Source organism: Castor canadensis, chromosome 14 (genome assembly GCF_047511655.1).
Source record: "Castor canadensis chromosome 14, mCasCan1.hap1v2, whole genome shotgun sequence".
Classification (NCBI taxonomy): domain Eukaryota; kingdom Metazoa; phylum Chordata; class Mammalia; order Rodentia; family Castoridae; genus Castor; species Castor canadensis.
The window spans coordinates 88,920,616-88,935,047 of record NC_133399.1 but is presented as its reverse complement, the minus strand read 5'-3'; the positions used below and the strand labels follow the sequence as shown (position 1 = coordinate 88,935,047).

Below are 14,432 nucleotides of genomic sequence, written 5' to 3'. Positions count from 1 at the left end.
AGATCACATGTTAGAAGAATATGTGCAATGAGAGATATGGTGGTATCCAATTTTGGAAAGTATAATCTTCCACACATACTATCTTAGAATCACTGAATTTCATTTTTTGAAAGTACCTCACAGAATAAGGGCCAGCAAACCATGCCTACTGCCTGTTTTTGCAAACAAAGTTTTATTGAAATATAGTCATGCCTATTCAGTAGCAGAGTTGCCTAGCTGCAAAAAGGACTATATGACCCACAAAGGTGAAAGTATTTACTATTTGGCCCCTTATAGACAAAGTTTGCTGCCTCTATAGATAGAATTCTCATTATGCTTGTGGGCTCTGCAGTTAGACTACTTCAAATCACTTCTGGGGGGGTGATTGGTTGTGTGCTTTTGAAATTGCTACTCTTCCTCGTTACACTACCATGGGGAAATAATAAAGTCTATCACTGAGTTGTGAGCCTTAAATAAAAAAATCCATGGAAAGGATACAATAAACATTCACAAATGCTAATTCTTGGTGTTAGGATCACCTTAAATTATCAGCTAGATCAATTGCTATCATTGTTCTCCAAAGTATAACTTACTGCAGATTTCAATACATATAGGAATACAGGATGTCCATCTCATCTTTAACCATTGTATTAGAAATTTCTTCCTTCCACTAGGTTGAATATGTCTCCTTAAAGCTTTGTGCTGTCAAACCTGGCATAATCTTCTTAAGGTTCTATAGAACATCTTTTCCAAATACCCAGTTCTTCAAATATTTGAAGAATTCTAATTACACATCTTCAGTTCTTTCCATCACTTCTCCTGAGACACAGTTTTGTCCTTTTCCCACTTTGGTAATTCTCTTAATAAATGCACCAAAAGCATTTACCCATAAATTAGCAAAAGATTTAAGGTCTGTAAATTGATCTATGCCCATGATCCCTAAACTATCTATATTATACTGGTGATATTCATTTTTTGCTTCTCAGTCCTCTCCTGACTTCTCTGCTCTAGAAGAGTTGATTCTTTTAGATCCTGGAAAAGCTTGTTCTATTTACCCATTTTTTTAAAATCATACATTGTCCAGCCTCCCCAGATCTCTCCAGATGTTGATAGTATAGTTTCACTGCCCCTTATCAGCTTTCTATCATTCACACATATTTCTGATGTCTTGGTCTGAATCATTAATAAATCTCTCATCAACTTGAAACTCACACCATCAGTAGTCCTGAACTCAAAGTCACTGCATATTGTCTTAATAATCACTTTGCTTCCCCCAGACTTTATTGACCTTAATCACTATTTGTTCAACCAGTCTCACCTGAGGTGTCATTCCTCTTAGTGAAAGAAATTGGAAGAAAATGCAAGTGAAGACATAAACATTTCTTTTTATCTCTTTCAATATTATACTTTCAAACAAACTGTGTATCTCTATTAACCAGAGAAACAAAACCAAGAGAAGAGAGAGATTTATTTTAGGAAATAGTCTCATATGGTTGTGAAGGCATGATAAGTGCAAACTCTTCAGAGCAGGGGGGAGATGCAGAGAATTTACAGTTCATATCCAAAGTAGAGTGCTTTCAGAATTTCTCCTTGCTCAGGGGAGGTCAGTCTTTGTTCTATTAAAGCTGTCAACAGATTGGATGAGACCCAATAACATTGTGGAGGATGATATATTTTATTCAAAGTTCACTGGTTTTAAGCATCCATCTAATCCAAAAAAACACCTTCATAGACTCATCCAAAGCATGTTTGGACAAATATCTGGGCACCATGACCCACTCAGGTTGACACATAAAATTAAACATGACAGTATCTTAACTCTTTTTAATCTTTTCTCTTACAAAGAAAATTGCTTAAATCTAGCCTGTATAAAATCTAGGTTTATGTTTTGATAATTATTCATTTTACAGTACATAGTCTGTTATGTAAAACCATGATTACGTTATATGCCTAAGTGGGTAGTCATGGTAAAATATCATCAACTAGTTTTTGTTACTATATATAAGTATAGCCTCTTAGCACACACCTTGACTTTAATATTTCTTGAATTCACATCACTCACCAATCTCTATCTTTACCTAAGAAAAGATTGATGGTGGAGAGAAATGAGAAAGCAATTATGACTCTTAAGGTTATCACTACTGCAAGTTTTAAAATCTAGATTTAACTTAAAGCATGGATATATTTCTGTTCATTAATTTACTTGACTATTTTATATTTGCCAGCTATACATCAGACAAGGGACTGATAACCAAATGTACAGGGAACTTAAGAAACAAAACTCTCCTAAAATCAATGAACCAATTAAGAAATGGGCAACTGAACTAAACAGAGCTTTCTCAAAAGAAGAAATTCAAATGGCCAAAAAACACATGAAAAAATTCTCACCATCTGTAGCCATAAAGGAAATGCAAATCAAAACCACACTAAGATTCCACCTCACCCCTGTTAGAATAGCCATCATCAAAAACACCAACAACAACACGTGTTGGTGAGGATGTGGGGAAAAAGGAACCCTCGTACACTGCTGGTGGGAATGCAAGCTGGTGCAACCACTCTGGAAAAAAATTTGGAGACTTCTTAAAAATCTAAACATAGACCTGCCATATGATCCAGCAATCCCACTCCTGGGGATATATATGCAAAGAAATGCAACACAGGTTACTCCAGAGGCACCTGCACACCCATGTTTATTGCAGTGCTATTCACAATAGCCAAGTTATGGAAACAACCAAGATGCCCCACTATTGATGAATGGATCAAGAAAATGTGGTACTTGTACACAATGGAATTTTACTCAGCCACAAAGAAGAATGAAATCTTATCATTTGCAGGTAAATGGATGAAACTGGAAAACATCATTCTGAGCGAGGTCAGCCAAGCTCAGAAGACCAAAAATTGTATGTTCTCCCTCATATGCGGACTTTAGATCTAGGGCAAATGCAGCAATGTGGTTGGACTTGGATCACATGACAAGGGGGAGCACATATGGGAGATATAGGAATAGGTAAAAAACCCAAAACATGAAAGTGTTTGATGTCCCCACTCCAAAGGAACTAATACAGAAACTTTAAAGCGACAGAGGTTAACATGAGAAGGGGATCAAGAACCAGTGTAAAGATCAGTTAGAGATGAATCAACATGGGTTGTAACACATGGGTACACGAAAGCAATGTTAGGAATCTCTCAGTATAGCTATCCTTAACTCAACTAGCAAAAATGCTTTGTCTTCCTTATTATGCTTGTGTCTTTTCTTCAACAAAATTAGTGATAAGGGCAGAAAAGGACCTGCCTGGAACTGAGGGAGGGAGGGGGGAGAGAGTGGGGGAAGGGACAGGGTAGAGAAATGACCCAAACAATGTATGCACATGTGAATAAATGAACAAAAAAAATTTACTTGACTATTTTAGAAATTCCACTTGTATTTCAAACTTATAATTTGACATTTTAAATTCTAATGTCATATCTTCAAATGATTTGACAACAAGAGTATCAAAACAAATATCTATACAAGTAAGAAGCTGTATAAGCATTAAATCCTGGTTCATTTAATACAATATTTGTGTTGAAATTCTACTAGAATAAAAAAGATGGCCTATTGCCTATGGAAATGATAGTATTTTGGTTTTATGCTTTTATGAATCTATGTGTTTAAAATGTGTGTTTTCTTTTTTGTTAGCCACCTGTATGAATCCTGTTAATAATTCCTTTTTGTGTATGAAATTCAAGGTTCTTTTATTATACTTTCTCTCTTTAGGTTTGGATGTGTGGAGGAGAAATGTTTGACGTTCCATGTTCTAGAGTTGGTCATATCTACAGGAAGTACGTCCCTTACAAAGTTCCATCTGGGACCAGCCTTGCAAGAGTGAGTACTGAACATCAAAAGAGGGTGGGCTTGAGCAAGTACAGCTTTCTGAAAGCAGAGTAATTAGGTGCACATGTAGTATATCTAAGGCACAGTATACAGAAAGTTCAACGCGTGGCATTCCTCTGTTTCTCAGAGTTTTATTTCCATTGATTAATGAATTATTAACTGTTTTGCTAGTTCTTGTTATTGGCAGAAGCTTAGTGAGGTGGCTTGTTCATACTCACATGAATGACAAGTAGCAGAGAAGGGGTGTAAATCAAAGTCTACAGAATAGATGACCAATTCTTTTCCCCCAAGGGAGAAAATACAGGATATATAAGTGGTCAGACAGCAATAGGGATAAATGAGAGATGGGAAAAGATGGCGACTCAAACTCTGGCTTCTTCTTTTTGACAACCAGAACTTAACTCTACCTAAAATTTTACAAATTCTCAAAATTGGCCAAGTCTGGATCAGATATTGTTTTGAATAAAACCTTTCTTATACAGCAAATGCAAGGATGCTTTTCTTCTCTGCCTTTTAGAATGTTTTCATACATATTTAGAAGGATATAACCACAATACCTTCTCCAAACAATCCTAACAATTTCTCTATTGTCCATGTTACCTTCCTCATGACTGGGCCTGTTCTCTTCACCACAATACGTACCTCTACTGCTTGATGCCAATCTGAAAAAAGGATGTTTTACACATCCTTTTGCACAGTGTTCCCCTAGGAATCTAATCCTGAATTATTCATCTTGGTTCGTTTACTAGTAAGGCTATAACATGTAACTATTGGGTTTTTTATACAAACTCAATAAACTCATATAAGCTTTGGTAAAATAATAACAATAAATGAGCTCATCAGGATTCATTAGAATATCAATCCCACAGAGCAGAACTCTTTGTGTGACTTGCTGTTATCCTGTCAGCACCTAGGACGATGTTTAGAGAACATTTGAATATGTGTTGAAGAAATTAATTAATTAATTAATCAGGAAAACTAAGAAAAAATGATATAGGTTCTGTTGTTATTAAAATTTAAACATTTTAATGAAGTATAATAAAAACTTTCATTTATTGTGAGTCTTTTTAGAGAGAAGTTGTTCTTCCTTATTCCTTTCTGAGATTGTCGATAGTGTCCATTTTATCTTGAGCCATGTCCATGATCGTTCTTACGGCAATAAGAATTTATAGAATAAAATTATCTTACATCCATTTTGAAGGAAAATAGTCATATTATTCCATTCTCTACTCAAAAATAATTAGACATTAATACCATACTCCACTAAATATCTGTAAGATATACTATTTGAAGAAAAGAAACCAATTACAAAATCATAATGTGATTAAAAGGCTGCATTTTGGATAAGGAAATATGATTTAATTTCATCATGAGACTTAATGCGTATGAATCAGAAAATAACAAGAACTCACAGGGAGATTAAAGCAATTAAATAATTTTGAACATACATCATTTATCAGTCATGTGGATATCATAGCAGTTTAAAATATCCTAAAGATAAGGATGTTCTGTCTTTTATCCACTATCACTCACTCATATACTCCCCAACTTGTACCCCAAGATGAATTATTCACTTGTAGGATGGACAAGTTATAGTCAAAAATAGCATATAAAAGTTGGGTGGGAAAAGTTTTGCTGATCCAAAAAGTTTTATTTTCAAAAAATAAAAGTGTTCATATATTTTTGAGAGAGAAATGAAAGTACTTTTTCAAGGACTATCAAAATATAGGGAAACTTGATCTAGCACATAAAACATCCAGGAAAAAATGAGTCTTCATTCAAATGAAAGAAGTCTATAATTCTGAATTTTAATTTTTCCACTTAAATCTTACTTGAGGGCTCATTTTAATTTTTTCATAAACTGCTAGAGCAATCAGAAAGTCATAAATATTGTAGCTCAACTGTCACGCTAAGGAGCATTTTATGACTTTTTAAGTAAAAGGGTATATTAACATGAAAAACAATTCTGATATTTTGTGGCAGAACCTCAACTACATTGCTACACCCTACATGATTACAGAAACTGTCAAGGTGTTTGAAATGCAGGACCACAACTACTCTATAGATATTTTAATCTTCCTAGCCTCATTAGGAAATGGAGATGAAGCTGGAGACTTGATCCCAAATGTTTGTTTTTATACTTTACCAAACTCTTGTAATAGTTCAAAAATGTGCACCTTTGGTTTATGTACCTATATAAACTGATGATTCCAACCAACTTCCAAAATACACAAACACATACACACACACATAAGTGTATGATCAGCCTGAAGTCCTCTAAACATCATCCAGTGTGTATTATAGAAATAAATTTAAATAGTGCTATTCATACTTCCTATTTACCTTGCATTATAATCTGTTTGGAAGAAACAAAATATCCATTCAGGAAACCATTACAGAACAACAGAATGTAACAAATAATTTTTCAAATGTGTCTCCAAAATATGCATAGGTAGAGAGAGGAGGAGGTAGAAGTGGTACCATACCTGTGACCTTCACTCCTCCCAAATTAAACGACATTAAAGAAGATCTTTAAGGCTACCTCAATTAAATTAATAAGTTTCATTCAACAGTGGTCCCCAAACTCAGGACCAGTGACCATAGGCAAATTTTAGCCAAGTTTTCACCCAGCCTCAATGAACTGAGAAAAATAAGAATCACAAAGCTGAATCTAGTCAGTTTACTGACATCTCTCCTATGCAGTATTACAGGTTTTTTCTTTTTCTTTTTACAACTGTATTCAACATAGATTTTTGTTAAAGCCCTTATTTGGCAAAAACACAAGTTAGCATCCTTGTAGCATTTCCACAAAATGCAAAAATCTGGGACATTGTGATCCACAGTTCAGCTCCATCTGTGAATCAGAGAATTCATTGATCATTAAGAAGTCTAAATATTTTTAAGTCAACTCAGGACCTAGTGTCAGTACATTGGAGCATAGTTGTGGTATCTTTTCACTGGGAGTAAACAGGAAGCCCCTGGAGTAAAAGATGTTTGTCTGTAGAGTTGTGGAGAGACTAGAAAGACACCAGTGCTATGGTAACAGTCATCCATTTTTTGGGGATGGCACTGCCTATAACAGAAGAGTGAGCAGCTCCTCAGCAAAGGTGCACTGAGCGCTGCTTTGCACAGCCGGAGGTGGCTGGGTGGCAAATGAGTGGAAGGGTCTCAAGGGAAACCCTTCATTATGACAGCCCACCACCCTGCAGGAAGAGCAGTAATTACTAGCTCCTCTTGGAGAGGAGCGATTCACAGACTCCTCTATGATTGCCGGTGAGTTTGTGGATCACTGGACCACAGATAGGTGCTAACAGTAGGGATATAGCAAAGATGGAAAGTAGTTACTCCATGGCTAAACATGGATGCTGCTCAGCCCATGGGAGTTTCCCCAGAAGGGTCCCAATGTCCACTGAGGGAAGCCCTGCAGACTGTGAGCAGGACAATCCTGGAAGTACACACAGCTGCCCTCCCTAGTGCCAACAGAAGAGAAAACTTGAACCAACTGAAGACTCTACTAACTCTTATCCTATGTCTGTAAGGGACACCAGAAAATACAAATCAGAAAACTGTAGACTTTTACATTTTACCTCTAACATAGTGCCTATAGTTTATTTCTTAGTCTAAAATTTATCTGGGGCTGGTAGAGTGGCTCAAGTGGTAAGAATGCCTGCCTAGTAAGCACAAGGCCCTGAGTTCAAACCTCAGTGCCACCAAAAAATAAATAAATAAAATAAAATTTCATTTTGACTTTTATAGCAACCATTCAAGAACATGGAAGAAGTTAGGTTTTTCCAAGTTTCAGGATAAAAGCTAAAATCAAAGAAGTGAAATCTCTTAAAGGTCAAATGTGTACAGGATGTTGCATAGTTCTTGAAAATGTTAAATCACAGTAAATGGAATAGATATTAAATAGTGAAGACTAGAGTTGAGATTATGAACCAAGATCTGTCTTTCCAGGGTCTGTACATTAAACATCCTGTCCCTTATAGAAAGAAGGTTTGGAATAAAATAGGAGCAGCTGGGGCCTTTATGGCAGGGGCACCAGCCTGAGCAAAGTACCAAGCAGGAATGAGCAGGCACACAAAGCACTGTGTTAGAACCTTACATGTGAATTGGAGGCAGACCCTAGAAGACCCTGGATGCAGACTGTAGGGAGGAACTGATTGTTTTTAAATGAGAAGTGCCAGGATAAAAACAGATGAAGTACAATGGAAAGATCAACTAACAAGTAGCATGAAAGGGGAGAAAGACTACAGAAATCAACATTTTCAATGCAAAAAACATGTGTTCAGAAAATTTCATGAAATATTTTTATTGATTTGCTACACTGTGCAAAAAAGGGGAGGTCATATATGACTATGAGGTTTCCTTCTTGGTATCTGAGAAAAAACAGTATAAGTACAAAAATAAGAAAATGAGGAAGCAGGAAGAGGCTGAGAATGGTTTTAGACATGGTGAATTCTGAGTAACAGCCTGTACATGGGCTCAGGGAGAGTCAGATTTGGGAGACTTGCACAGACCTAGAATTCTGAAAGTCCACAAAAACTTTTGCCATATTTGCTTTTAGTTTAAATTTTTGTTGCAGAAAAAAAAATGCTTACTGAACCAGATTCTAAGATAGAGTCCACATAATCTGGCAACCTACATATAACAAAGCCAGAATATTGTGACCATAAGAGAAGAGTAAAACGAGAATAATCAAACTCACTATGCAATGAGATCTGTATCTTATACAGCTTACTTATGTATAAACTGTTTTCATGTCAATTATCATTGGAATTATGATTTAACAGAAGTACATGTCATATATAGCACATAGCATTATTATATGTATAGTAATATATGTTTTATGATACTTACACTACACTAATGTATGTACTAGTTGCAAATGTTTTTTATTTTATATACTTACTTAGGATTTCTTAGCCAAATATAATGACCCTTGAAGATTTCCTATAGTTTTTAAACTTCATGGTCTCATCCTCATCTAAGGTCTGAGGGAGAATTGTTGCTTTAACTCTATCAGCTGTTAAATGTCTCCTTAGAGTAGGGAGAGGGGGGATAAAGGAGAATGATGGAGGTGGTGAACTCAACTATGATATATTGTAAGAACCTTTGTAAATGTCACAGTGTATGCCCAATGAAAAAGTAATATGATGATAAAAAAGAAAGAAAGAAAGAAAAATAAAAGTCTCCTTAATATACTTCCCAAGATGCCTTTCTTCCAGGGACATCGCCTTCATGACAACCAGTTCTGCTGATTTCATAAATCATCTCAGACTCATGAAATTGACAGAGGTGGAAGGAGAGGAGGAGGAGGACTTCAGAGTAGAAGCCAGACCACCCCAAGTCAATTATGAATACTTCTTTGTTGGCTGTGGTGTTGGCAAGCAATCCCTGTCTGAAGTAGTTCAAATGGAAGAGCAAGATATCTCACACATGCACCTCTCTCTTGTTTATATCACAAAAATATATCAGTTGAGTAAAAGTATTAACAAGACCAAACTGACTAGTTTGATATCCAAAAATAAAATCATCAACAAGGCTATAAATAGGGTGATGAATGGGAAATCTACATTCCTACAAATTGACCTTTCTCCACAGATGACTGTGAATGCATTTACTTTCATAAAGCTGCCCAGCAAACAAGAGCTGTGCTGTGACAAGCTTAGACATCAGTGGCAGCCAGCACTTCTTTCTAGTGCTCTTGAAACTATATAGATTCAGATGCTTTATTTCAAGCTATCACTGAGTTCAGGGACATGGTGCCTTATTATGGGCTTCCTCCTAGAAACCAGGAAATGATAAATTCTTCCCCAAGACTCAGCCTGCATAAATGGCTAAGTCTGCTTTGCAGAAGTCATCCCTCTGAAAACAATAATCATCTCTAATTCTTCCTACAATATAACAAAAAGGACAATATGGCTGTCCAATACTGGGTACAAGAAGTAAAGATGATTTACATACTATAATCATGTTTGCTTCTCTTCCCTCTTGACTATAATATTAAAATAGAACACCTTCTATTAAAAATAATATAATGCCTTCTATTTAGATGGAGCTTTTTGTTTTAAAAAATTTAAGCATCTTTGATAATGTTTCATTATTCTGTTAGACACCCTAAAAATCAATCATAAATTTATGATATGACAATAATGATCCAATAGATCATTTAGATGAGTCATTTGTATGCTATGAAGCCTCCAAGAAGGCTCAGGCTAGAGAAATTTTGTCAATAAATATTTATCAAGTACTTACTATGTGCCAGGAAGAAATGCATACAGCATGCTACATATCCTGAACCAGTAGCATTAGACTTTTCCAATTATATCAGGCCATTTCTTTGTAAAGTAATGGTGCTGACGATGGAGTGGAGTCTGTGATCATAAGACTTCCAAATTCTTTGTGTCCCATGGGGAAGAATCCATCGCAGGATGCATGGGTATGAGGAGAGTTTATTAAAAGTTAGGGAAAGGGAAATACAAAAGGGAGCATGGTGGGTGCAGGAATCTGGAAGCAGAAAGAGCATGCTTCTCTTCTCCCAGTGCTTTTAAAACTTATGCTAATCTATGGGAAGGGAGGAGCCAAGTGATTTCCATCCAGTAATCAATGAGTGGGAAAGGTGGGTCCTGGGCCAGGTGAGGGTGGTCCCTGAGCCAGAGCATGGTTAATCTGAGATATAATATTTTTCTATGAGTCCTGAACTTTCCCTAATTTTAGCTTGCCTCAATGGTACCTCACTGTAGGACATGCCCTGCACTGGAGATAAGTTTCTGGTAGGCAACACTGGTGGAGCACTCATGCTCACCCTTTAACCATGTCCCCTCTGTGCATATGAAGCATTGTAGGCTTGTGTTACACTGAGGAAAATCAGCAAAGTGAAACTATTCTGACCACCCAAGACCTACACAGAGGCAGCAAAAAAACATGAAACATATTTACTTCCCACTGCTTGACCTTTACCTACTCCTTCCAGCTCCTAACAGTCCTGTTAGAATTTAAAGTATCTTTGTATTCTGGTTGTTTGCTTAACAAATAACCATAGAATAATACATTTTCTTTTAAATTTTTCATGCAACATAGAGGGAAAGCATAGAATTTTCACCACCACACATAGACAATATAAAAGAAAGTAAAATAGAAAATCACTGACAGGTACAGTCTCCTGCCATTTCACATATCATGAAAAATATATATATGAGGTAAAGATACCATTTTAAAACTCAACAATTTCCTACCAAACCTCTCAAAACTATCCTTCAGTTTGACTTCTATTTATTTGCTCTATGTATTTTTCCCCCAAAGATCCCACAGATGCTATGTTCTTCACAACATTAAGCCATTTTGCTCAGTTTAATTGTTTCAAATATTTCTTGGTGCTTTCCCAAGTTTCATCTATGACTTGTGGGTCAATTATCTGATGCTTTCTAACTGTGCAGAATAGAGCATATAATTGAGTCAAGCAGTTCCCAAGCTCTGGAGATAATATTCAGCAGTTTGGGGGCCACCACATGAGGACCAACATTTTATATTAGTTTTTGTTTACATCTGCTGGGAGATTTCATAAAAATAATATTTAAGTGCAAATCCTAGATGTTTACATGATAATTGACTGTCATGATTAAGCATTACTTTTATTTTGTTATTCTTAATGAAAGTAAAAGGGGATTTATTTCCTATCTCCAATGGCACCTTTTCTAGCCTGTTTTGGTTACTCTTCCTCCTACCTAGAGCATCTTGACACTTTATGTTGTTATTTAGCATTTATATAGCTTTCTTTTTTCAAAGCACCTGAGAAACAAACTACATGTTGAACTCTATTTGTGGGCTAGGGGGAATTATAATTGCATTTTTATCATTATCTCCATTAGAACTGAATGTTTTCCTACATTCACAACTCCACTGGAGACTCAGAAAGAAGAAAGCGTGCTCAGACTAAATAGGTCCCTGCTGCTACAAAATTAAGCTACTGAAATTTAAGCAAATTAAGATATTTTAGCATGCCACCATCTCAATAACCATGAATGCACTTCTTGCAAGGGGGAGCAGGGCTAGCTGCTTGATAACCACTTTCCAGGACCCCGACCACCCGTAGGAACGCTAGATGGAAAGTACTCATTTTGAGGAAATCGCTTCTTCCCATGAGATGTGTGAGTGCACACTGACCCTAAGCGTGAGGCCTCCACTATTTCATTTCCATTCTAATCACCTGGGTTCCAATAGTTTATTAGTTCATAGCAAGAATTCCATTTCCAACTACAATTCCAACCCAAATCAATCTCCTTTTTACTGCTCGTTGAGGTAGAGAAAGCAGTTCCTCCTGTGTTTTGTGCTGGGGTTTTAAAGCGTGGGTTGGTAAAAGAATTTACTGAGACAAGAGGGTAGGAGAAGCAAAGGTTTATCAGGATACTGTTAAAGGGGACCAGCAGGCAGCTAGACAAAGGAGTGAGTATTCCCCAAAGGCAGGATTGAGTGTAGGTTTTATACCTAGGGTTGGGCTACTTTTGATCGATTGTATCCTTTCTTGTGGTCCTTGTTGATTGTCTCTTTCTTGGATCATGGTTTGATTTTTAGGGCAGGAATATTTCCTGTGCTTGACACTCACTTTCTCATTCCACCTGGTCCTTGGTATTTTATTCTCACCATGCCTCCTTAAATCCTGGAGGAGCCTCCTCCACATTTTGTAAACTGAGAAACAATCAAACACCAAATGATAGCTTTGTGGTGTTTGGATGCTTTTAGTGTTCTAATTCTGAAAACAGTTTATAGGAATAAAATTTTACAGATTACCTAAATTTTGAACAGATACAATATTTGATCTAAGGACCCTGCAATTAGAAACATAGGAGTTTCTTATTCTACCTGTTTTGAAAGCATGGACTATCTAGGTCTACTAACAACAGCTGGAACAAATGCTGCAGCACCATTTAGGGTAGCTGCATTTAAGGGCTTGCTGTAGGTGTCCTAATAGTTCTAATGGTCAATGATAATCATCTAGAAATAAAACCATTCTTCCTTTTATAGCCAAATTGTGATGGCATGAGAGACTATTGGCTTGATTGCCAGAAGTGAATGCCCTTCGGGTTGTCCCAAAGTGTCTAGACTTTGCTAAAAGGCCTCCTCCCAGGTGCTTGCACACCCATTTGTCAGATACAGTACCTGCCCTGATTTGCTCCTGATTCTGCTTTTTTCCTCTTGGGTCTGAAGCCACTAGAGAAGACACATACTATGACCATCACTCACAATGAGGGCATTAACTTGTAGCTTGTGATGCTGTCTCTGAAGGAATCCATGCTTCAGTACTCCAAGCACTAGAGCTTCTCTGGATCCTGATAGACTCAATCAAGAACGGTGACCAACTCCTCCTATGCAATATGTGTACTCAGAAGACATCTGTTGCCATGGTCTCTCCATGGAACAAGTTCTAGTTGTCTCCACTTTCCCAGATTTAAAAAAAAAATCAATCATGGAAATATTTCCATCATATTTCGATCCTCTATCCTAACCCCCCAAAATGCACAATCCTAAGGAATAAATAAAAATCAGAAAGTACACATTGACTTTTGTTCTATTGTCCTATTTTTGTTTACAAGAGTAGGGCCTACAAGGTACTATAGCTTCCACCTTGTTCTCCTGTATAGTTTGCTTTAGGGGAAGCCAGCCATTGAGTCCTGAGTATACTCAAAGAGTCCCGTAGAAAGATCCACACAGGAGAGAAATCAGTCTTCTGTCACTCAATGTGACAGACATTGAGTAAGCCCCATTCAAAGCTTAGGTGACTGCTTCCTTGGGCAAAATCTGAGAAATATAAACCAGATTGCCCAGCCAAGCCATGTCCATATTCCTGACCCACAGACATTATGAATGATAAAAAGCATTTATTATTGTTTTAAGTCACTCAACTTTGTTATGATTGCAGAGACAACTGATACAGTTAGCTATTTCTGCTTCACAGTCTTTCATCAGCAAAATTCAGCATAATTTTATCTTAAGGAACATCATTGCCTTAGTTGATGCATTTAAAGCTGAAAATCAAGCAACTTTGCACATTAAAGGACATTATTGACAGAGTAAAAAGGCAGCTCTGAGAATGGAGAGAAATTTTTAAAATAATATGTCTGATAAAGGTTAATATCCAGAATTATAAAAAAGAAGACCACTTCAACTCAAAAATAATTAAAATAACCTGACAGATATATGCAAGAATCCATTTCTAGAAGATATAAAGTCCAGAAATGGTTTCTCATATAGGACCAATTGATTTTCAATAGGATATAAAGGTAAAGCAGTGAAGAAAGTACAGTTCTTTCAACAAATAATGCTAGAACAATTGGATATCCATACCTAAAAGAATAAATAAACAAATAAACATCAATCTGTATTTTGTAACATATTCAAAAATTAACTCAAAATCACAAAGGAAGAAACTTCAATATTTTTAAGAAAAGAGAAAAGAAAATTTTTTGTAAATTAAGTCAAAAATTTCTTAGAACATGATAACATAGGGAACTATCTCTAGGGCAAAAATTGATAAATTGAATTTCATGAAAATTAAGACCTCCTACTCTTCAAGGGCACC

General features: G+C 36.4%; 1 protein-coding gene across 2 annotated transcripts in view; it reads left to right on the top strand.

The window, feature by feature from the left end:
* Galntl6 (polypeptide N-acetylgalactosaminyltransferase like 6) overlaps positions 1-14,432 on the top strand; it is a 1,137,834-nt gene that overhangs the window by 1,048,721 nt on the left and 74,681 nt on the right. For both annotated transcript variants that reach the window (XM_074054979.1, XM_074054980.1), the window contains one exon: positions 3,737-3,844. In XM_074054979.1, the coding sequence (XP_073911080.1) occupies positions 3,737-3,844 (108 nt within the window). The remainder of the gene's footprint in view (positions 1-3,736; positions 3,845-14,432) is intronic.